Raw genomic sequence first — 25,092 nt, 5'->3', positions numbered from 1 at the left:
GCCTGGAGGCTGTTCAACGACACCGCAAAAGACTACACCCACTATTCCTGCGCCCACAAGGGATTCTCAAGAATTGACCTCATACTGATCTCTGGAGTCTTTTTTCCCCCTGCCTTAACAACGCAGAAATCCACACCGGCATGATATTGGATCATTCCCCAGTTTTAGCTACTCTAGCCATCTCAGGCCAAAAAACACCCTGCTCAAAGACACTGGATGCTTAATGACTCACTGTTATTAGACATATGTATCAGGTCAGAAACCGAAGAAACTATTTCCAACTACTTCAAGGAAAACACAACAGAGCAATCTCCCATCAACATTATCGGGGATGCTATGAAAAAAATCATCAGAGGCACGCTAATCAGCGCCAGAGCAGAACAGAGAAGAGTCTCAAACATCATGTCGGCAAAGCTGGAGGAAAAAGTGAAACAACTAGGGAACAAACTGAAATTACATGGCTCTAGAAAGACAGAGAGAGCCCTGAGGAAAGCGCAAACCGCGCTTGAAATTCACTGTGCCGATCGCACAGCCAAATCCCTGGCATTTACAAGGCAATTTTATTACAGTAAAGGTAATAAGGCAAACAAAGTGCTAGCGCAAAAACTGAAAAAGATGTGTACTCTGAATAACATTCTCAAACTGAAAGGGGAAGACGGGATTCTGCATTACACCAAGTCAGAGAAAATCGAAGAACTATTGAAACACCATAAATCGATAATGTCAGGGAAACACACCACTCTAAACAATCTGCCTGATTACCTGCGCGCCACTCCCTCGATCGACCCATCCCAATTGGAAGACCTAGAATCCCCCATCACCAGTGAAGAAATCCTTGAGGCCATAAAAACTCTCAAAACTGCCGCCCCTGGCCCGGACGGCCTGTCCGCAAACTTCTATAAAAAATTCCCTAGAATCCTAGCCCCCCAATTGGCAGTCTTATTCAACTCCTTCCTATCCTCTAAGTCAGTTACTGTATCAATGGCAGAATCACTCACAGTTCTGCTGCCCAAACCCGGTAAAGACCCTGAGCTAGTAACCTCTTACCGTCCAATCTCACTCCTTAAAAATGACGGCAAAATCTTCGCCAAAGTTCTGGCCAGTAGGCTAGGCCCGATTCTACCAGCCCTGATTGACCGGGATCAAACAGGGTTCATCCCAGGGAGAGCGACCCATGACTACATCAAGAGAACGATAGATATCATCGAAAGCGCCCATAGATTAAAGGTGGGAATGGTGGTTATCTCTTTAGACGCACACAAGGCCTTTGACCTGGTCGACTGGGGGTACAGTCCTCGAACACTTCGGCTTCGGCCCAAACTTTGTCACATGGGTAATGGCTAGCTACCAATCTCCTACCACGCAGCTGCGAGTCAATGGCACTAGGTCAGAAACAATCCACATATCCAGGGGCACCAGACAGGGTTGCCCTCTCTCGCCGTTAATCTTTGCCCTATCCATGGAACCCTTTGCAGCAAAAATTAGACAAAACCCTAGAATTAGGGGTATAACTGTGGGAAACCAAGAATATAAAATAGCGCTATACGCGGATGACATATTAATAACGGCATCAAGACTGGCGATGTCCTTGGGCGCCCTATGGGAGGAGATTACAGACTTCGGGACCCGGTCTGAGTTCAAGGTGAACCTCAATAAATCCGCTGCGCTCGCAGTCAATCTATCTACACAAGAAAAAGCGTCCCTCAGCACCGTAATGCCAATCCCATGGTCATCGGGCGCAATCGCCTACCTCGGGGTACCCAATGATCCCTTACGCCTGTACTCCAGCAATTTCCTGCATCTAATTAAAGAGCTCCAAGAGGACCTCAAACAATGGAAACCCCAGGAAATCTCCTGGTTTGGGCGTATTGCCGCTATTAAAATGAACCTTCTCCCTAGGTGGCTATACCACTGTACAGCCCTATCCATCCAAATCCCAGGCCCAGCTTTGGTAGCCATCCAGAGGAAGATCCAAGAATTTGTATGGGTGGGGGGGGGGGAACCTCGCATCGGCAAACGAATAATGATGAGGGGGATAACGCACGGCGGGATGGGAGTCCCAGATCTGGCTAGATACACCCTAGCGGCGCAATTGTCCCACGCATTCTCGTGGGTCCAAGAATCAGACAAACCGAAATGGACACATCTCGAAGAAGCTTGGTGTCCGGTCCCTCCCTCCGCACTCCCACACCTCCCCAACACACAATCCCGAGTAAACACCGGCCCCTTACTGACAACTAGAGCAACAGTCCGATGCTGGCAGGCCGCAGTACGGAGATGGGGCATTCGTGGCTCCCTAGGTCCCCTAACACCTATTTGGAACAACCCCGATTTCTCCCCAGGCATGTCTCCACAGTGTTTCCAACTATGGATAGAGGGGGGTTTGAAAACAACCAGTGATTTTCTAGAGGCAGGAGCCCCCATTTCATTCGAGAGGTGCAAAGCAAAATTCGGGGTGAATGAACGAGAACGATTCTGTTACGCCCAAATCCGACACTGGCTTTCCCAAAGAGCGACGAGAGAGAAATGCTCAAGAGAACTAACAGCAATGGAATTATCCCTCACGTCCCCTACCAGCAAAGGCAGAACTTCAACCCTCTACCGACTCCTAGACAGGTCAGACCCATATAAAAAAGAAAGATATATGCTTGAATGGGAAAAGGACCTGGGCAGGGAAATGGACGTGGAGAATTGGGGGAAAATCTGGACTAGGCTTCACAAAAGCTTGCAATGTATCACGAATAGGGAAGGGGGTTACAAACTCTGTTACAGGTACTATATAACCCCCGTACAGATCAATAGGTCCAACCCGAATATCTCCGGATCATGTTGGCGCGGGTGCTCGGCACCAGGCTCACTATTCCACATGGTATGGACGTTCCCTAAGGCTGAACTGTACTGGAGAGAGGTAGTTAAACATATTAAGGACATCTCGGGCCTCTCCATTCCCTGGGACCCTGGAATCATTCTACTGGGCGACACGAGTGAGGGCGTTTTCCCACTCTCAGGGCAAATCCCCTGGCTATGTACGCACTTACTCCTAGCAGCAAAAATCGCACTTGTGTGGAAATACAAGGAAGGTCCCTCAGTGGCACTTTGTTGGGCCAAATGCTGGGACATAGCGGTCGCCGAAAAAATCACGGAAATTCGATCTGGCTCGCTGAACAGAACACTAAACATCTGGAATCCATTCATGGACTATGCTGCCAAATTCCCGGCTCTCACCAGAAGGCCTCCATTAACTAGGTGGCTCCAAATCACTCCACTCCACTGATCCTCAGCCTCAAAGCCATAATAACCCAACGCGCCATTTGCCCCCTAGCCTCCAAGAACAGAGCGGGCCATGGGCAGGACCATTCAACCCATCGAGAAGGCCCCCCCCTCCTCCCTCCCTCACTATTTTCGCTAAGAGACATTATCACCCTATTATATGTTGTGATCGCTAAGCTGCTGTTGTTGTGCTCACTGTAAGGCTTATTTGTAAAACCCAATAAAATGTTATGAAATAAAAAATGGAAAATGAATTACTGGTATCCCTAAAATTACCACATTGCTAACGGAAATTGATGAACCCATGCGAACATCATAAACATGTCACTGTCCTGGCAAATACTTTTAGAATCACCTTTTCAGAGTTTTAGGAGTTTCCAAATCTTTTCCCATAGAGAACAGGAGAAATCCAATAGTCTGGCTGCAGTTATGAATAACAATAAGGTAAGACCTCCTTTACCCTACAGCTGCAGAAGAAGAGACAACCAGCCAGAGGGCACATCAGAAGAAACTCCCGATAAGAGCTTCAGCCTGGGTGCTCGAGTCAGCAGGCCAGGAGGAACTGAGTGAGAAGGGAGCACAAACCCACTATAGGGAATGGATAATGAGGTTGATGGGGCATCTCAATACCCCACTGCTCCCGAACTCAAGGGATCTTTAATGCATCTCTGAGGTTTCTGTATAATATTGCAGAACATGGGGACAATTACTGAAGTCGGAGAATGCAGAGATTTTGAACCATAAAGGTGGGGAGAATAGTGAGTTTAGGCTCCAGATTTAGTTCAAGCTGATCACAGTAGGCACATCCGACTGGAAGGAAATCCAACCCATGACTCAGCATTTATCCAGACGACTCTCAACAGTGACATGAGGGAGACTACGAAGAAGACATGCAAGGCAGAAGCACCAGCATCCAAACAGAAGCCAACAGTAGGGCATAAGAACCCAACCAAGGTACTGGGATAGCTCCATGGGGCAGTAAGTGGCAGTCAGCCCGCAAAAAGTGGGCCACACCGTGGGCAATGACTGGAAGGGACCCAGGGCATTTAAAAACAGAGTTGAGTCAACAGCAAGCCACTTGATGGCCAGGCCATGAGGACTCTCCACCTTGATGCCTTTGGTCCAGGAGTATTGAATAGCGAGGCAACAATGCAAAGGCCAGAAAACAATCCTATAAAGGAACAGGCAGTCCAACCAGCAATGAGGTTTGGGGAAAACAAAGGGAAAGCCCATGGTGGACTTCCATCAGCCAAGAAGAAACGGGCGTGCCTGTTAATGTGAGAGAAACTGTATGGGAGAGTGACTGGTGGATGAATGGGTATGAAGGGCTGCTTGCAAGGCTGGAGGTCCAAGCAGGGGCCATGAATGACCTTTTTCTTGCAGTGACCTTGCATGTTTTCCTGCCATTTTTGGGCACCTTGTTTACGGGGGGTGATGGGCTTAGTACTGTGGGGCAGCCTGGACATTTTCTGTATGGCATGGCATTTTTTACTCTCATTAAGTGCAGGGCCAATAATGTGTGTTGAAATGGTTGGGATGGGCATGCTGCATTTGCATAGGGGAGTATTTGTGCAACCAGCAAGGGGATATTTTGGTACTGAGATATGGCTTTTATTTTTCTTACTGGTTTTCAGGGCTAAACCAACATGAGTGTTATTACATGGGGTAAGGCCATTTGTCCAGCCAGCTGGTAGAGGTTTCCTTAATGTGGCCTTGCATTGTTTTACTGGCATTAAGCACAAAGATAACAGGAGTATGTCCTTACATGGGTATGCATTGGCAGTGCCAGTGTGTACATGTTTTCTTATGGTATAATTCATGTTTCTAATATTACTGGCCACACACAGTGGTGTCTCATAAATATGGGTGCCAGGGGGCAGGCACAACCCCCTTGTTTCTATAGTAGGTGAAAGATATACTGTTCTATTAATACACATACTTGCGTCTTTCACCTAGTGCAGTGCGCGGCATGCCCCTGCAGCAGCAGGATCACCATGCACGTTTCGCATGCATGGTGGTCCAGGCCGACCCAGAGTTTTGCATGGCGCTGGCTTTCTTGACAAGCTTGGGGGAGCCTTTTGCATTGCTCACAGGGGAGCCCCTACAGTTTGTGTTGCACCGAGACGCACATGCCTGATGCATTAATTCTACCTGACCTCAGAATGACAGTGCGACCTTTTAACCCCCTATCAATTATTACAAATTAGCCACAGCTGGAAACACTCAGTTGACTATGTAGGGGTCTCGCAAAGTGTGTCGCGCCTTGAAACACTTTAGGCGCGTTATAAATGCCATATCCCATCATATCTGCAACCTTTGGCACTCAAGATGATTTGGACTTCAACCCCCATTATCCCTAGCCAGCATTGCCCATGGTGAGGGATGTGTGTTGTAGTCCAAAACATTTAGAGAGAGCCACAGTTTGCAGACTCCTGGATTAGAGCAAACATTGGTCATACAATAATTGAAAGTGGGATTAACCGAACACAGTGGCTAGAGTGAGTGGGGAAAAACACATCAGATGTGAGATCAGACAATTAAAGTAAGCAGCCAACTCTATAAGGCAGCACAGGGTCCTACAAAGAAGGTTGCTGGCCCAGCTGTGGACCTGAATGCTAAGAGCAAAGAGAAGGATCCATAGTAGGATAAGCAGTTCCGAGAAAGGTTGGTTTGGCATACCAGTCAAAGAGATTGCTGAGGGCTGTATTTTAAGCTGGCAGAGATCTTATCGAGGAAAGAACAACCAGGAAGCTTGTTGAGGGCTATTCGTCAGCCACTGGCTGAGACCAGACCATGAGTGAAACCAAACAGCCTGCAAAGGAGAATCTCAGAGAAAAGCCAGATCAAGGAAAAGTTGGCCCAGGAAAACTAGTAACAATATCAGTGACAGTAACAGAAGGCAAGGGTAAGAAATGCTTTTGGTAAGTGTCTGTGAAAGTTATTACAATTGGCCCAGAGAGGCAACCTGCGGCTGGAGGATGAGAATATCTAGGCTTGACGTGCACCCTGAAACACTGGTGAGAAGAAGCCGCAGCTTGTCCATAATAGGTGAGGGTGGGGGCGACCCGCCAGTACCCTCCCCCATCATGGAGGAGTCATGCCAGCTCAATGGAAACACCAATCCCTCCCTCAGCCGCTTTTTGCAGCTGAAGGGCTGTTCCTTGGCTGGCTTAAATTTTCAGTGGGAAACATGGTTTGCCTTTGACTGTTCAGTTCCCCAGCATGCATGTCCAATGGACCATGCAAGGCCGTTGGCATTTGTTTCCCCAGCTTTGCATGGCCCATTGGCAATGCAGGCTGGGTAACTACATGTTTGAATGTGCGATGAGGCCCTCCTGCACCTTCTCCGCCATTCAAACAGATCGGGGCACTGACAATGGAATGCTCCAGCTCCAGGAAGTGCTCTTTGCTTCCTGGTCGTTCTGTGTGGGTGCTGGAGGGCTTTCGTGGAGGAACCAGTCAAGTGGAGCAGGGTCGGGACAGGGGCTACAGGTGATATGCTTATTATTATGTAGTGTGTATGAGTCCGGGTATGAGAAACACGAGCGTGTGTGAATGAGCAAGTGAATTCTGTGTGTGAATGAGTGATTGAATATGTGTGTGCGTGGGTTTGTGATGGGGTCGGGTGAGGGTGCAGCAGCAATGGGATTTTTTACCAGACCTCTACTGTAGATGCCTTGTAAAAAATGCAGTTGATAAAGCAAGGATGATGCGTTATTAGGTGGCTAGACTGCCATTTTGGTGCCACCAGTCTAGCCATTCCTTACAGTGGCATGGAATTTTACTCCGGACATCTATGATTAAACAAGCATGATACATGTTAGTATGTGCTAGACTGGCATTTTTGTGCAGCCAGTCTCGGTATTTCTTACTGGGGCAAGGCATTTTTTACTAGGCATCAATGGGAATGCAAACATAACACTGTGCAGCAACTTTGGGCAAGTTTTCTTATTGTGGCATGGCATTTTTAATGGCAAAGCCGACAGGGGTTTGTTCTCTAATGGAGGAATTTGACCATATTTTCTTCTATGGGAATACTGGAATATATTGGTGCAGCTACCATGGAAATATATTGGCACAGCTAGTGTTAACGTTTTTATGCTGGCATATATTGTGGGCAAAGGCATCATGAAAATATGTTGGGGAAATGCTCCTGTGCACCGTTGGTGACTTGCTTCTATTGGATTTTTGGATTTTTTGATTGGAATTACCCTACACAGGCAATTGCAAACTGGCTTTTTACCACATTTTTCACAGAAAGTGTGCTGTATAAATGGTCCATTTTAACTCATTAGTCAAACATTTTCACAGGCGAGAACCCCCACCAAACCCCCTTTGTTGGTTCGGGCTCCCCTGCTGCACTTGGTCACTCTGGCATATTTGTAGGAAGTATGTATGCCATTGCCAATTTAAAAATTCATCAGCCTCCACTGAGAAGCAAGCTGGGTGCTACATGCCAGAGACCGTGAAACCAAGAAGTGAGCAGGGGGCTATACCCGCGAGCCTGAGGAGCCAAGAAGCAAGCTCTTCACAATATCATTAAGAGTGTAAATGCGAGCCAAAAAGTAAACTCGACACGATATCCCAGAGAGTGTATATAAAATGAGGGAATCCTGGAAAGACTGGTGGTCCCTTAGCTGTAGGCCCTTGCACCCTTTAGAATAACTGTGACCTCTGTCACCTTTTAATCCTAGTTACCCTTATTGTGCCATGGCAAAGTTAGTAAAGCTTGTTGAAAGCTACATTTCTGACTGTGTGTCCTGTTGATACAATGTGACTGATGGCAGAAATAGTATGACTTTTGCCTGTGTGGAAGAGATGCTGGGCCTTTTGTCTGTAGATGAGCCTCTGGCGCATATTACAGCATCTGGCAGTGCTGCATAGTAAATTATCTCAATTAAGCTGCCCTGGCTTTGAAGTTTTCCATGTTCAGAAGGAAAAATGAGATTGAAAAGAGTGTGAATAAAAGGTCATGTAAAACCGTACAAGATCAGTGCCTCCCTCTTTAGGAGGAAATCAACCCCAGTTGGGATACTTTAACCTTGATTCCCCTAAGAGTTTGGTACTGCTTATATACGGTTTGTACTGCACTTTTGTATTTGCAATTGATCTGGATCATATGCTGGAGGGCCTGTAAGTGCCTGCACCAATACTTCTTTGATCATGCATTAATGATCCAGAAGAATATTTTGAATTCTGATTTGCCACAGGGGCGCTGCTGAAACGATTTGATCATACTGAATAGATTATAATCCTGGACTACACTACACTCCTAGTGAAAGATCTGAGCCGTTGCAGCTGATGTATGTACGTCTGGGGAGTGGTCCGCTTAAACATTGTACACCCATTAAGGCAGGTCAGTGGCCAGTGCAGAAAGGACCTTCGGGGCAGTTTACCTCTAAAACTGTCCAGGTTTCTGTGGGTTTTAAATCGTCCCATGGAAGCTTTATAAGAAATCGGATGCTTGTTTAAGCCTTTCAGTGCCATTAGGGGTGTGCCTTTATACTGGTCCAAAAATGGTCGTCTTGTGTCTCATTTGTGGTGGTGTAGAAATGTGTTATCATGGTATTCTGATTACGTGTAGCCTAATGGATGCCTGAGATTCAAGTGGAACGGAATTCAGTCAATTGTTTTGTTTCTCTTCACCCTTTCAAGTGTGGCTTTTCCCTGTGCAAAGGCCAAGTACCATATGCCTACTTGAGTATAACTGCTTGGCCTGTTTAGGCACTTTAATACAACCATTAATCAAGTCGAGGTTGTAAAATGTGCACTTCCGTAATTGTTTTTCGGGCCTGTTAAGGAATTTCATGCGGCGTGTGCTCTCCAGTCCTCTGCAAACATTGCTTGCTTCCACAGTACTTGCTTGGGTGTAATGTGGCAACAGCAGTTGGCATCTGCTGAGGCGCCGAACTAGCCTCTCGAAGCTGCATTGCCTTGCATTCCTTAAGGTGAGACTGGGCAATAACCCATATTTGGCAGTTGTAGAATTATTGTTTTGATCATTTTTGGTCGCTACATATTCTAAAATGTAATGCATTGATTGAGAAAACGAAAATATTGCTGACCCGAATTCGTAAATGCTGACGTGTATACACATGGTTTTACAAACTGTGCTTCTCCAATTCAGTAAATGAAAAAGGGAGTTTTAGACAAATCTGGTTTGTTTTAATACGCCAATTTATGTTTTGATATCTCTAATTTGGCTTTGTGAACTTTCCATCTCTGTTTTCACTGTAGGAACATTTTAGTTTGCAGTAGACAAGTGCTTACTCCCGGGACTTGCCTGAAATACCTAAGCGATGTTTGCCGGTATTCTGTGCCCCCAGAGGTCAGTCTGTGACGGCTCGAAGGGGTGCCTGACGTCAGTTCCCATGAGAGAGGCCAGAGTTCACCACATTTATTTATTTATGGAACTTCCGCCATTTAAATCCCCTGGCATTGTAAATGTTAGTGGTTAAGATTCAAACTATCCTTTACAGAAATTAGAGATGTGTGAATGCAAGTGTACATGTCGCATACAGCTGCGAGTTCTCCTCTGGGGCCTCAGAAGACATTGAAATAAATCATGGGGAAAAACTGACCTACTTGAGCGAGATACTCAAAAAATGGTGGCGATGTTGTGGGAGCCTAACTTTTCACACCTATGGCTTGGCTGGCTTCGGCCGGTGGCTCTTGCGTGCAAGTGCGACACTTCATTTTTGTCACATGGGAATGCTGTCGGAAGCCTAATTTTTACTTTTTTTTCCTTTTTCCACAGAAAGGCTATTGTGTTGAAAGCTCAGAATGAGAACTCCGAGGCGCACAGCGTTTTACAGACCCTGTTGACTCACTGTCAGAAGATCAAGAACACCGAAATGGTGATTCGGTAAGTGACGGCTTCAAGCAAGCCAACCGAGTTAGTTTATTGTACAGAACCGCCTTTCTTTGTGCATGCGAAACCTTTCCATAGCATGTGTGTTTCCTGGCTAAGGGTCTGCGAGCATTGTTTCCCTGTGTCGAGTAGTTTCCTTTATCCATTGGGAGCCACAACCTCCGAGGCGCCGTGGCAGGCGGACAGCAGAGTTTACTAGAATTGGGCGGGAAACTATTCCAGCGAGGTTAGCATGCCCAGATTTGAGGCCGGTTTCGTGTAAAGCTCGAGTGAATTTGCGGGTTCCAGGTTTTCTATTTTGTCAACATGCGGCATTCATTAATTTTCAGTTTCATTTGTTTGAGCTAAAGAAAAAACACTGACAATTGGGTTTAATATTTAAACGACAAATTGGGCTTAATATTTAAACATAGGTATCTCTGAACCCCCTTTAAAATTATTCTGAGTGCACTGTTGAGTGCAGTTTCCCTTTGTAGGTGGTCATTTTATTGAGGCTACGCATTCACTGGCTCCTCCTAGATTCATTTATATTGTACACACTGAATCGTCTCTAGGGACTTTGACATTGCCTATGCTATGGGGAACGAAAAGGAAGAAGAGAAAGGTGTGCATTTATAATTTACTTTTATTAAGCGCAATCAGGCGGGCAACAGAGCCTACAAGAGCTGGGAGCAAGAGTAAGGCAACTAATAATAGGCCGTGTCCCAATGAGAATGAGTAGGACAACAGGAAATACACCAATGCAGGTCAGAATGCAGAGTGATGTGATTGTATGGATCTAGTCTGTTGATGGGGAACTAGTTGACAATCCTAAGTGGGAGCTCTGAAGAGTGAGTCATGCAGGTCTGGTTCTATTGGGCCTACCTTTTTACCAGTTCTCACTTCGAGGGGAGTTGTTTCTTTGCATTGTTTTTATTTTCTCCAAGATTTTTTGTGCATTTTATAGAAATTTAATTTGGGGTCAAACATAGCCAACAGAATCTGTCCAACCTAAGATTAACAGGACATCACCACATAGATCATTACATTGTTACATTATCAGAGTTCAACTCGCCTTCTTACTCTTCCATAATCTCTACCCCTTTGTTCATCCCAATTCTGATCTTCTAATTTCGTCCCTTGGGCCACACGATTCCCCAAAGTTACAACAGGTCAACATTTGTTAGGATGAGCGGTTTGTGATGTAACTGCTCCCGGGATTGCAATGCCGTTATTACCTGGAGCAAAGCGTTGTAGAAGGTTTGATATGTGTTGCTTAAAACTGCTGTAATTTTTTCCATGGCAGTTAGTGACCGAATCCTAACCCACCATTGAGCGATAATTGAGCCCTCTCATGTCTTCCACGATTGAGCCAGTGTCAACCTGACCTCTGGTAGGAGCTATGTGATCACTATGGAACTGAACCCTCGAAGTGGGTATGCTCCCTCTTCATCTGAATCTCCCAAAATAACTTTGGGGTCCCAGGGTAAGGTTGTGTTTGTTAGATCTCTTATGTGCAATAATAGCTCTTTCCAAAACACTTGTAACACTCTGCATGACCACCATAGGTTCCCAATCATTACCCTCTCTGTGCGCCAGCATTCAGCGGAAAGGTTCTCATTTAACCCATTAAGTCTAGCTGGGGATATATACCATCAAAGGAGGATTTTGTAGGTGCACTCCTTTATACTCGTGCAGCGCGACGATTATGTGCCCTTTCCCAAATAAGTTCACACAAAGTTGTCTGGATCTCAATCCATAAGTCCCCTTCCCATGTATGTATGTATGCATGTATGTTGGTGCAATCTGTGGGATCCAACAGCCTGTAACACTGTTCTGTCCGACCTGAGGAAACCCATTCTTTTAAAACTTTTTTTTTATTTTATTGTGTATTTGTTCAAAATTTGGACTTTCACACATCTTTACAAAATTCATACATCATTAAAAAAAAGAAATATTTTCAATATTTTCAGCAATAATAAAAATAATAAATTCTACTAAAAGAAACATAAAATAATTTAATTAATATACAAATAATTCAAAATTCAACAATAGAATTCCATAATATTAGCAGATACAATTTCATTATTTCCTTGTTAGACCAAGCTCGTCAAGCATTCTAATCACTTCCACAGTCAAAAAGACTTCTTCACCCGCACTCAGTCTATCCCACACTACTTGTGCTATATCTACATTAACTGCTGAAAAGAATCTGCTCAAAAAGCTTGTTCTCATTTCTCTCAGAGCTCCACATTCTACCATAAGATGGTGCAAGTTTTCTCTACACTATCGACATTTGTTTTGTTTTCTCCAGTCGATATTTTTCGCCTTGCCAGGATTTCCGCTGTAGGCAAGAGGTCGAAAGCGCAAACATTGACTCCTTATTCTTGTACAGGGAAATTGCTTTAGGCATGTTGGCAAAAGACCCAATGGTTTATCAATCTTTGCAAATTTATTACGGGACATATAGCTCCCGACCATGTCAATTGTCCTAATCACGTCAATTTCTTTCACACGTTTTTTGACAGCTTCAAGATTTTCTTTCATTCCTCTTCTATCTTTACCACTTTCATGCATAGTTACGTCTGCATAATTTGCTAAATTAATTAGGATGAGCCCTTTACATTTAATTCTTTAGCTAATTCTTCAAAAAGTCTGTTTTGCGTAGGATAAAATATTTTTGTCATCAAGCCCATAACTTTCCATTTGAACCAGTAATCTAATGCCATTGGCAAATGTAGTACCCTTTTCCATATATGTCCCTCAATTTTCCCCCACAGAATAATTAAACTCATAGGGTTGATTCCCACGCCATATAGTATCTTAGGTACTACTTTACCCACATAGTAAGTAAGCAGGGGCATTAATGTGAATTTGCAAAATTTACCATGGATTTTTTTCATTTGGAATATCAACTGATCACAGTGATACAATAATCGTTTGTTACTACCCTTGCGTGATGTTTTATCTGAGAACTGAAATCCTAGGTAAATTATCTCCTTTTGGGGAGCAATCTTAATGCTGTCTATGTGCCAACTAAGTTTGGCTCTGTTCGTCTTTGTATGAGCTAGCTGAATTACCTGACACTTCTTCTGGTTGATAACCAATCAGTTTATTTTAGCATATTTACTTGTTTTTAATAGCAGATGATATAGCCCCACCGGGGTATGATCTATTCGAGCCAAATCGTCTGCGTAAGCCAGCCGGTTTAATTTTTCTCCACCCATTGGCTGGGTCTGATCCGACACCCCTCATTGCCTTAACAAAATCAGCCATGAACAGATTGAAAAGGCATGGGGCAAAAATGCACCCCTGCCTTAGACCCCTTAAAGTTTTAATTGGGGATGATAATAGGCCTTCTGAGTTTAACCTTATTCTGACCCAAGTTTCTTCATGGATATGTTCTAAAATTGCAAGGAGTGGGGGGGATACCCCATGCTTTCAATTTTCTCCATAAATGTTCCCTATTCACTTAATCAAAAGCATGGGGAGAGGCCTATAAATGCCACAAACTATCTTACCGGTCTCCCCTTACGCTCCTTTGCAATTTTCTTCTTCAGGATTGATAACACCAACCCATTTAGTGTTACCATTCCTTTTCTAACCACGGTTTGGGCTTTCGGTAGGAGGCATTTCTTCTTCACCCACTCGTTCAGTTTTTCAAGAACGATTGTCGCAAATATCTTGCTGTCTGGGTCCAGCAATGGGATCGGTCGATAATTCAGTGGGTTTGTTCCATCGCCCTTTTTGCGGATTGGAACAATTATGGATTCTCTCCAAGATTGCAGGATTTTGCGCTTCAGCAGTATGTCCTTAAACAGTCGATGAAACAGATATGCCCATAGTTTTATGTTGTTCTTAAGAGTGGTATTAGATGAACTGTTCTGAGCTCTAGCCACCAACATAGAAGCTTTTGTAATTAATATTTCTATGTCTGATCTCTCAAATTCTAATATCCAGGGCTCATTGCTGTTAACTACACACCTTACCTCACTAGCCCCCTCACCATTTATTACTTTCCAGTGAGCTATCCAATCATCCTCAGTTACACCTGGAGATTGGATTACGCACTGCAGATGTTCCATATAATTTAATAAATTGCCTTGTGTATTTTTTTACGAGGACCTTTAACATCATCTCTCTGGTTTTATTGTTCATCAATTGTCTATGCCCCTTTAACCACTGTTTATACGCTAACTGAATTTCTTTTTTTTGTCATTAGATAATTTTCTGAGACATATTCATAAATCTTTAGCAGCCTCCAATGATACTTCAATTTTTTTCTTGTTCCCCCAGACTTCGCTATCAAAATCATATTTATGCCACTTCATCTGCATATTGATTACTTTGGGTGTCGCCTGATAAGAGAAAACCATTAAATCCCTCAACTGTACAGTCTGAGATCAAAACCTCCTCACTCACCTGATCTGCATAGTTCTTCAACTTCCTATTAAGTGAACTTCCCTTACACTTATATTTCTGTAACCTGTTTCCTGCTGGATTAACTGTCCAATCAGTGATTGCTTTGGAAACGTGAGAAATTTCCTTCAAACCCAGATTGGTAATAAACATATCATGGTCACTCAGATTTGTCTCCTTCACTTTAAAAGAATTACACAGAGCGAGTAGTGGTCTGGAAAGAATTACATAGTCAATTGTGGAACGTGATTTCCCTCGTTTCCATTTGCATGCTAATGTCTTATTAGTCTGCATGGTTTTATTCAAAATATGGAGATCCCAAGAGTTGCAAAGATTATCCAATTTTTCCCCATTTACCCGATCCACAATTTTGGGACGCAAACCATATTTAAAGCAATCTCTATTCAGGTCTCCCACCAACATAATCAATAAGTCAACTTCTTTTATTTTTTTTTATTATTTTTTTTTATTGTAAGAGAAAACTACAGTTCAATAAATCAATATCAAACTTTTGTTACAATTGAACCTCTTCCACATCACGTCGGTCCTCTCAAGTCTTTAATCACAGTCTATTCTTTGTGATGGTGATAAGTTTGGGTCACTATTGGTTAGATTTTTAATTTTTCTTATCACAAGTTGTATCGCAGAGAATCATGGCTAAATAGTCAATTACCCTGCATGATAGTTTGATGTTATGGCCGGCGCTTACATATGACCACCAATCATTCATGTCATGGTTCCGAGGTTTGAAGCTATTCAAATGCAGGGTCCGCTGGGTAATTGTGCCTATGCATTCAAGTACCAAATGCTTAAGGGACGCTATTTCACCCGCGTCACAAAATCGACATTTATTGTCTGCGGTATCTTTCTTTTTTCTTTTCCAGAGCATTTCTCGATTGTTTAGGGCATTTAGCCTGAATTTTAGAAACATGTTCCTGTGATATCTTGAAGGACAGTCTAGTAGGTATTTCGGTGGCTTGTGTAATTTAATTTCTCCTAGTCCTAAAGGAAGACCTGTTTTTAGTTTCCTGCGTTTTTCAATGTTTTGCATCCAGTCCCATTCTTCTAGGTTTTTTTTTGCGTATTGCGGTTGATTGATTAGGTCGAGTTGACTTATATTTGCGGCATCCATGATGGCTTCAAGTTTTTGTTTCCAAATTTGGATTAATATAGCTTGTGTGTCGTCGTTTCTGATCTTGAAAATTTCATATGCTGGTATTTTTTTGCTACAATACATTTTCCTAATGGTGGAGAGGGATTTCCAAATTACTGTCATGTACAGCGAGTTGAGTGCAAGTTCGTATCTCAATGCCAATGTCGAGATGTAGTGGGGAAGCCTCAAGGCACGTTTCCAGAAGGTACCTTCTAGTCTTTGCCATAAGCGAAAGTCCAAGTTCCAACCGGCTTCCGCTCCAAATACAATGGTTGGAATGACCTTCTGTAGATAGAAAGTCAATATTGGTGCAATAGTGAATTTCCCGTAGTCATGGTTGATTTTTGCTCCTTGTAAGCCAAGTTTGAGAGTTGTACTGGTCATATCATTGACCCATGCTGTTTCGCAGATGGAATTGTTGAACATCATGCCCAAGTATCTTATGGATGTTAATATATTGAGTTTATCACTGGCGATTCGCCATATGAATTTTTTTCCTGCGTTCTTGTTAGTGTGACTGATGCTCATGATTTTTGTTTTGTCTGTATTTATCAGTAGCTCATTTGACTTCATGTACTCGTTCAGTCATGTCAAAAGGCGCTGTAGGTCGATCTGTGTGTAATCGATTAGTACTATATCATCTGCATAGATGATGCATTTGATTTGGGTGTCCTTGATCCTCGGCAAAAAACAAGGTACTGAGTTTAACCATTCCGGTAGGTCAGCTATGAAGATCTTAAATAGTTCAGCTGCCAACAGGCAACCTTCTATCAGTCATCCACTAAGTAATTGTGAAATATGGTCTATGAACAGATCAAGGGTCTGAATGTTCCAATAAATGTTCACTACCAACAATTTTCTTTTTTTCCTGCGCATGTCACTTCCATTTCTACTGCTAGAATCCCTTTGATTTCTTTTGATATGATGTGGGTTGTTGCTATTTTGGAATTCTGCACAGCCAATAGCAATCCACCCACTGGTCTACCCTTGTTAGATTTCTTTGCAACTTGCTGAACTATGGTAAAGCCATCTCACCACAGTTTGGTAATTAGCCAGATTTCCTGTAAAGTGATGAGATCAAACCCCTCAAAGATGTGATTCATCTCTTCAAAACCCAGGAAGCTGTTAAACCCTCTCGTATTCTAGTCTAAGCATTTTAAGTTCTCTTCTCTCAGAGGTCAGATGACCCCCACTCCCCCTGCTGTTTCCCATTAATTCATTTTTAACAACTGTAAAACAACTCTCCACCAACCCATGATATTCCAATGATGGAACATGGTGTGACCCCTTTTTCACACTTCCACTCCTTACATCCATCAAATTCACCACGTTGTTTACCCCCCAGTTTCACAGTGTGCCGGAATCTCTGTAGATTTAATCAACATATTTCTGGCTTCCTGTCTTTCTTCATATACCACACAAGCAAATTTCATTATTTCCTCCCTTTCTTTTAGCACCATACGTTTTGCAAATGCTGATCTCCAAACCACTTCCGCTAGATCATACCGATCTTCAAAGGAAAACCTACATACATTGTCACAGGTGGATATTTTTGCCAGATTACATGTTTGCCTCAAAAATGTCACAATGGTAATCTATTAAGCACAATAAAATAAATATCAGCACACATTTCAAAATATAGAGCATTATGGTCCTGGGTGCTTTAACCCTCCAATCACTGTTCCCACCCTTTTCTTTAGGCTGCTTTCGGTTCACTCCCGAATTCCAATGTTGATTGGGTTTGGTTTCTTCCTTTCTTGTTTCTCTTGGTGGACCAAACATGCTGATCAAGCGATCCACTGGGCTCTCCAAGATTTCTTGAGGCTTAGATGTCATTCTCTCCTCCACTATTTCAACCTGGGACTTCCTTGTCCACGTTCTAAAAGGCAGTTGAATTCTTTGCAAAGGTCAGTGTCGCCCTATTGGGTCCTTGCGTTATTATGGGCACTGATTGTTGCCGTTCATATTATCCATGGAAACTAAGTAGATTGAAGCCCATTTCTCCTTATCCGGTGCCGATACAACCTTCACCTTTTCCTGCTTATCAGGATTGTGTGATGTCGATGGACCAGGGTGCTCCATATCTTCACTTTGCATGACCAACCTCAACATCCTGGTGCCTACCACTTCCTTCTTTCCCAGGGGCTGCTGCTCTGCCGTAGGACTAACCTTGGGTCCAGCTTTAGCATTAGCCTAGTGGGCACAATAATCCCCGTCCAAGGAAATATTTTTAACAGCTTCATTTAAACCCTTTGAGTGGTGCCTGTCTGATAGTCTCATTCTCTAATATATCTTCCATAACTGTTGATTTTCTTAGTTGAACACTACCAGAAACATTTTTCCTTTGATCTCGGTGAATGTTATCTTCAGCGTTCTTCTCTAACTGCGGGGTAACATCTCTCAGATTCTTTCTTGAATCCTTCTTCACCTGGTGTCTTCTGCCATTTATAGATTTGTTTTTTTAATGCTTTAAAAAAAATCTGTGCAGGAGATGTCCTGTTTATCATAGGTCCTTTGGCTGGGTTAAGAATTATGCTAATCCCTCTGCGGTTCCCACCGCCTTTTCACATGTATTCTTTGTAGATATTTTAATTTCAAAGTACCTAGAGCTCAGTATATCCATTTTAACATTCAGCTCCGAAAGAATTAGTGTGTGGGCTCTTACTTCTTCCCTGATGTTATCGTAGAGGGCAACTTGTGCACTGAGGATCGAGTTGAGTGCTGATATTGACGGGGATGACAGCTTTATGCATTTATCTGCTTCCCAAAGCGTATGATGAAGTTTATTCGCTCTACTAATCTCCGGGTGTTGGGCGAAGTTGCTGAAGGATAGTAATTCGACCAATTCGGACGGGGATCCTGCCAAGGGACCCGGATCCGCAAAAAGCTCTCCATGAGGGCTTAGATTGTTCTCCGGTGAAGGCCCTTTGGGTGCACATTCTGCCAAAGCCAACTTGCTATTACCCAAGGTTATATCTCCAACACAGTCTAACTCCTCTGCAGCATAGTGAAAAATGGTGTTCAAGGCCACGAAAAGATTGAGCAGGCGTTGCCCTTTACTGTGAGCTGGAAGAAGTTATTTAATGGGCTAAATAATCGCCATCTCTGTTCTACATTGCCACCCAACACCATGATGGAAGGCACGTAGGATATGGTGACTGTTGATTTGGTGTTGCTGTTGAATAGTAACCACTTTCTTATTTATTTTGGCCCCTGAGAGGGAGATGTATGATTGGAATTTAGCTGGCCAGATTATCTGGGTTCAGAGTGGACATTTTCAGAATCTGGAGGAACTTTCTTGTTTGAGAGCATTGGTGTAGGTGTTGATGGGAGGCAGTGAATGTTTATTTGCATAAGTAAATGGAGACCTAACTATAGAAAAAGTGCTACGAGAAGCATCTGATGTTTAAGGAAGCTTGACAATTCGGCTTCTCGAGAGCAGGCCCAGCACAGTAGTTGATATACTTTGAATCATCTATGCCATGCAAACAATGTTATAAATGCCTAGCTTTGTGCACCACCTCAATAATACAGAACTGGAACTGCGCATGCGCGAGCCGCGCATGAGGAGCTAAAGGCATCAGCTCCCGGTGGCCGCGCCAATATATCCTGTTAAAAAGCCGGTAATTGCCTGAAACGCCCGACCTCGGGCAACACAGAGGCAGCGCACCCATCCAGGCGGAGAACCCTGCAATCTGGGGCAGAACCGGACCCGGGATCGCAAGAAACGCCCTGGAGTCCGTCGGCGCGAATCTCGCCGCCATTGCCGGGCGGACGTGAGCGGCTGCTCTGCCCCTCCCCCCTCGAGCGGCCGCGGCCCTGGCCCTTCGGAGAGCGAACCACCACCGGACCACGATCGGCGGGGGCACGCCTGCGGACCACCGCTGGACCCTGCGGTGGTGACCAGAAGCGGCGCCGAATTGCGGCACGACAGCGGCTGGCACCCCGTGCCTGCGGCCATCATGACTAGATCCCCTGGCGGCTGTGAGCTGGCAGCACGGAGCGGCCTCACGGAGGCACCAGAACAGGCTCCCCCCACCCCCGAGCGGCGAGACTGCGACACCTAGGCTGGGAAGCACTGAGGAGGGAGAGAGGCCTGGGGACAGTGCGGCGACACCACAAGGTACGCGCAGCCCCCCCCCTGCCAGCCCCGCGAACAACTGGACTGTGTCCCGCACCTCTCCAGCGTATCCCCGGCGGTGTGGCAGATACGCCCGCAGTGGAGCCGGCACACGGGGGCTGAACGCGCTCCCCGCTGTCGGAGGGTGCGGAGCTGGACCCCCCCCCCCCCCCCCATCAACGAGGCAGCGGCACCTGGGGCGGAGCCACGGCGTAGGCACAGGCAACGCGAGGCCGCGCTCCCCCCAGCAGCAACAGCAGCAGCAGGACACAGGCAGCTTCTCCCCCCCCTAATCCGGCGAACTGTGGGACAGAGACCCGCATGAGGGAGGCAGCACACTCCAAGGCAACAACAGTGAGGAGCAGAGGGGATTGAAGGCATACCCCCCTCCCCAATAAGCACCTACTCCCCCAAAACCTTACGGGCTGACCGTCCTCGGGGCGTGATTGCGGAGGGAGCAAAGGGCCATACCTCCCCACAGGCAGAAACCAATGGACGTACACCCCACAAAGGGGGAATAGCTCCTGGAGGATCACGCACTGTGAACTACAGACAACCCCCCCCCCCCCAGTAAACTCTGGACCCTCCATCGAGCACACCGGACCAGTCGGAACAGGGGACTGGCTCTCAGCAACCTACATATCATCACTGGGGCTCAGGATCAAGGACAGAGGGGCAACAGATAGGCGCCCGACAAGCCCACCCTAACTTGGTCTCCACGACAATCTCTGAGGGTCATCCACGCGATCCACCTGGGCCTAAATTCGCATCCAAACTACTAACCTGGACATGGGCAAAGACAAGGCCAAGCGGCAGACCCTGCAGAGCAAAATGGACCTCTATACTGTGGAGGCCCCCTTGCGACAGGAGACACATAGCCTGGTGGAAGCAGGCAACAGGGAAGAAAATCAGGACCCCCAACTCTCCCTGAATGACGTAATGAAGGCAATTGGGGACTCGAGAACATCGCTGGAACTCAAAATAGGTGGAGTCTCCACGGAAGTGTCTCTCCTACGCCAAGATCTCTGCAACCTGTCGTCCAGGGTCGGAGAAGCGGAACAAAGAGTGTCAGACACAGAAGATAACGTCCGCCAGTTGGAGCAACAACTTGCCATAATTGCCCAAAAAGTCGACCAACTCGAATACCGAGCCGAAGACAGGGCAGGGCACGTCGCAATAACCTCAGGATCCTCGGGATCCCGGAAAAAGAGGAAGGCCCCAGTGTCGAACTAATCCTGGAAGACTGGCTGACCCACATCTTCGCCCCCAGGAAACTGTCGAAATTCTTCTCTATCGAAAGAGCACACAGGGTACCCACCGGGCGACCTGCCCCAGGAGCCCCGCCCTGAACAATAATTGCACGTCTCCTCAACTATCGGGACCGAGACGCTATCCTGCAGATGGCACGGGCCTCCGGTCCAATTACATATAATGGCTACAAAGTGGGGTTCAACCCGGACTATACTAAAGAGGTCCAAAAGGCCCGCCAATCGTTTGATTCTGTCAAGAAGAAACTCCACTCCTTATCAATCAAGTTCGCTCTCTTCTTCCCAGCGACGCTCAAGGTCCACCATGAGGGCACAACCCACCTATTTCGCAACCCCAAAGAAGCATGGGACTGAATTGAAATGCAGATCCTCAATGGGCCCGCAGCCCGACGCTCGCCCTCTGGACCGTCTGTCCGCAAACCCGGACCTGGACAGAACTCACCGACCCACACTCAGACAGTCTCGGAAATCGAATCGCCACAGCGCTCCATCAAAAATACCACAGGGAACCGATGAGGTCTGGGCACCACGGAAATTAACTCGCCACGGGATACCACGGCAACTACATTATTGCGGCCGCCATCGACTAGGCACCGCAGTCCCAAGCGCAGTCCGAGGGATCCCGCAGCGGTTACCACCCGAGCTCGGATCATCCCGGGGAAGCTGCAGTTCACCAAGTTATAAGTTTAATGTTTGGGCGACAGGTGCTCCCAGTTGGGGGGGGGGAAGTACAGGGTGGGGGGAGTTTTGGGGACCTAAGGAAACGGATTCACGAGACAAGAAGGCTGGAAGCAGACGTATGCAGGCGAAAGGTGCTCCCAGTAGGGGGTGAAGTACAGGAAGGGGGGCGTTTTAGGTATATAAGGAATCCGAATTTTGAATCGAGAAGGCATGACACCGACGGGCACTGGTTCTCCAAGCGTCTGGCGGGTCGTCATGGAGCGACCCACTGGCGTTTCCTCTGCGGGGGCACCCCTGCGCCCCCTCGAACACTATGCAACTGCCATTGATCCGTCCAGATGACGAGCTACAGCACCCACGCAGATAGGATGACCTCCAACAAGATATCCTTACTGTCCTGGAATGTTAACGGACTGGGCTCCAGCATAAAGCGAAGGCTGGTGCTTCAATATCTTAATCACTACTCGCCGGACTTAGCTCTTTTAAACGAAACACACCTGATTGGCACGAACTCCAATTTTTTCAAAAGGTCCAACTACCCACACACCTACCAGGCCGGATTCACGAAAGGTGCCAGAGGGACGATGATCCTCGTTCACAAACGCGTCCCTCTACAGGTTAGGAAGGTCAGAGCGGACCCCCGGGGCCGATATGTGTTGTTGCTCGCCGATGTCTGGGGCGAAAAATGGGGCCTCGCAGCAATTTATGGCCCCCCCACGCTCACAAAGGAACTACTGGCTGAACTGCGACATGTCCTCCTGGAGGAAGAGGCCGATCTGTGGGTGAGATGAGGGGACTTTAACGAGGTCATGGACACCGTTCTCGATAGATCTCATAGGAGATCCGGATGCCGCCCTGTTAAGACGGATTTCTGAACTCTGTCCTGGTGGCGCAGAAGTTCAGAAGGCCAACCTAATTACTTGGAACAGGGTAACCTCTGGACGAGCCAGACCAATCAAGGTAGCGATCGCGGCGGTCAAGACTAGGTCTCAAGAGGGGTGAGGGTGACTGAAAGCCCGCAATGAGCACACAAAGCAAGAGCGCTTACAAACTACTCCAAACAGTTGTTATATCAAAAATATATACACATTTATTTTAAGGCCTTTAAAATAATGACCGTAGCGAGAAAATCACAATATCACAATATTAAGCCAACACATACCATATCAACACAATATATATACAAATACGACAGTCGCAAGCGTTATATGCACGAAATGTGTAGTCCACCTGAAAGGGAAGGAAAACAGGCAGTGCGATAATGCTTTAGACTCAGTTCGCCTTCAGAGGCACCTAACTAGATGGAAGTCCGAGCCCTGCGAAGAGTGGAGCCTTGTGCTCAAAGTACCGGCACACGCTGGTGCCAACGGGCAAAAGGATAAGCTCTTCGGAGGAAGTCAGGCAGTTCGGGTTAGTGCACAACAGAAGAACAACAGGTTCCGCGACTCAAGCGCAGCCTCCACAGTGAGCAGAAGCAGAGTGCGAGTACGGACAAAAGGGTGCTGTTTTTACACAGCGGGGAAAAGCAATGGGCTACTGCAGGAGGGCGACCAGATCCTAGCTATACTACTCACCGGTCCGCGATGCAAGCAGACCCAGGCTTCTCCGCATCAGTTTCAGCAGCTGGCAGGTTCAGAAGAGCAGGGAACGCCTCGTCGTCGTGTTGAGTAAAAAAAGACGTCCCAATCGAAGAAACCTGCACAGTTTTGTCACCACAGCAGGGCAACGGAGCGGCCGTGTGTATCTGAGCCAAATGTACACTACTCACTTCAGACTTGGGAACGCCAAGTGTACTAAGCGTGTGAGAGTGACAAGGACTCGAAATACAACACAACCTGGCGGCGGTTACAGAGCAAGACTCCCGTGTAAGCTGGTCAGTCAACTGGATGGCCCAGAGACGCTTCCAAAGGCTTACTGGCAGGAGATGATGAAGTCGCCGAGAAAAGCTGTTCCTGCTATTCCAAAGGTCGAAGCACCAGTACAGGCCTTCTGGTTCGATCAAAGGAGGAAAGGGTTTCACAGGACGACAGCAGTGCAAAGGAGGAGTCCTTCAGCGGGTCACCAGCGATTCCTCGGTCCAGCCTCTTGGTTGCAGGATACTTGGCTCCTGTATTCCTTCGTTCGTGAGAACTCAGGAGATCGACATGGTAGTGGTGTTTCCAGCCCCCTCTTATCCACGGTTCCCTTCGCGCCAAAACGGAGGGGACCCAATGGGAGATCCGCTCATCAACACGCACACCATTCGTGGACCAATCACGGACCACGGTGGTCCCAGGCATTCACACCACCCTAGACTCTCTGGCACCCAGGATGTGTATTGGGACCAGGCATCCCAGCCCACATCCTGGAGGCACACAAAAGACATGTAGAAGCCCGTGAAAGCATCCGTGTTTCGCGGGAAAGTACATGCCCAAATAAGGAAGGCCCCGGGTCGGCTCGACCTGGGGAAGGTGAAGGGAGCAAGACGGTCAGCGGACAGGACAAAGGAGCCTCGTGGTCTGGCCATTTTGGGAGCCAGGCCACCATTTTGGGTTAAGCGCCGAAAACGTGCTTAGAACGCCAAAAGGAGCTCAAAATATAAAGAAACGATCGCAGCCACCATTCCCGTCCCTGAATCACTTGCACCGATCAAATACAATCCTAAACGAGTATCTAGGGCCTGTAGAAGGCTAGAGACCCAAGAGAGCTGTAACTTAGCTTACAGTGCCCTCTTATGCCATGTTGCACGAAAGCCGCAACATGATAAAAGAAACTACGGGAAACAGCGTTTCCCGGTACTGACTGTCTTAAGGGCATGTCAGTTTCCCCATAAGAAAGGAGCAAAAGCCCAGAGGAGTGTGCGGCAGAAGGCTGCACTTCTCTGGCAAAGTCAAGAACAAGGTGAAAAACAACAGCAAAAAGTTTAGGGGTTGCCACATGGAAGGAAAATTACCTACAATTACGAAATCTTTCCTAACACTCACCCCTCCCAGACTATGGACAGGGGGAACTAATCCACCCCTGGATGAGTCTCTTGTTCAGGTCGGTTAAACATTCTGGACAACCCATCAGCATTGCTATGTTGGACACCTGGCCTATGCTCAATAGTGAAGTCGAAGCCTTGTAGACTTATGGACCACCTAAGCAACTTTGGATTCTCCCCCTTCATGTTCATTAGCCACTTTAACGGCTTATGGCCAGTTTGCACAGTGAAGTGGGTCCGATAGAGGTAGGGCCTCAGCTTCCTTAGGGCCCACACAACAGAGAAACATTCTTTCTCTACCGTGGACCATCTGAGCTCTCTGTCCTTAAGCTGGCGACTAATAAAACCGATAGGGTGTTCCTTACCCTT

At 46.3% G+C, this 25,092-nt stretch overlaps 1 protein-coding gene across 1 annotated transcript in view; it reads left to right on the top strand.

Annotated features, from left to right (window-relative positions):
• The window catches only part of ANAPC5 (anaphase promoting complex subunit 5), a 655,776-nt gene that overhangs the window by 576,720 nt on the left and 53,964 nt on the right, over nt 1–25,092 (top strand). Inside the window, exon 14 of the mRNA XM_069619569.1 lies at nt 10,028–10,135. Within this exon, the coding sequence (XP_069475670.1) occupies nt 10,028–10,135 (108 nt within the window). The remainder of the gene's footprint in view (nt 1–10,027; nt 10,136–25,092) is intronic.

This window comes from Ambystoma mexicanum, chromosome 10 (assembly GCF_040938575.1).
Source record: "Ambystoma mexicanum isolate Mex_15411 chromosome 10, UKY_AmexF1_1, whole genome shotgun sequence".
Classification (NCBI taxonomy): Eukaryota; Metazoa; Chordata; class Amphibia; order Caudata; family Ambystomatidae; genus Ambystoma; species Ambystoma mexicanum.
The sequence above is the reverse complement of the archived record's forward strand: the minus strand, read 5'-3'. Positions and strand labels throughout refer to the sequence as shown.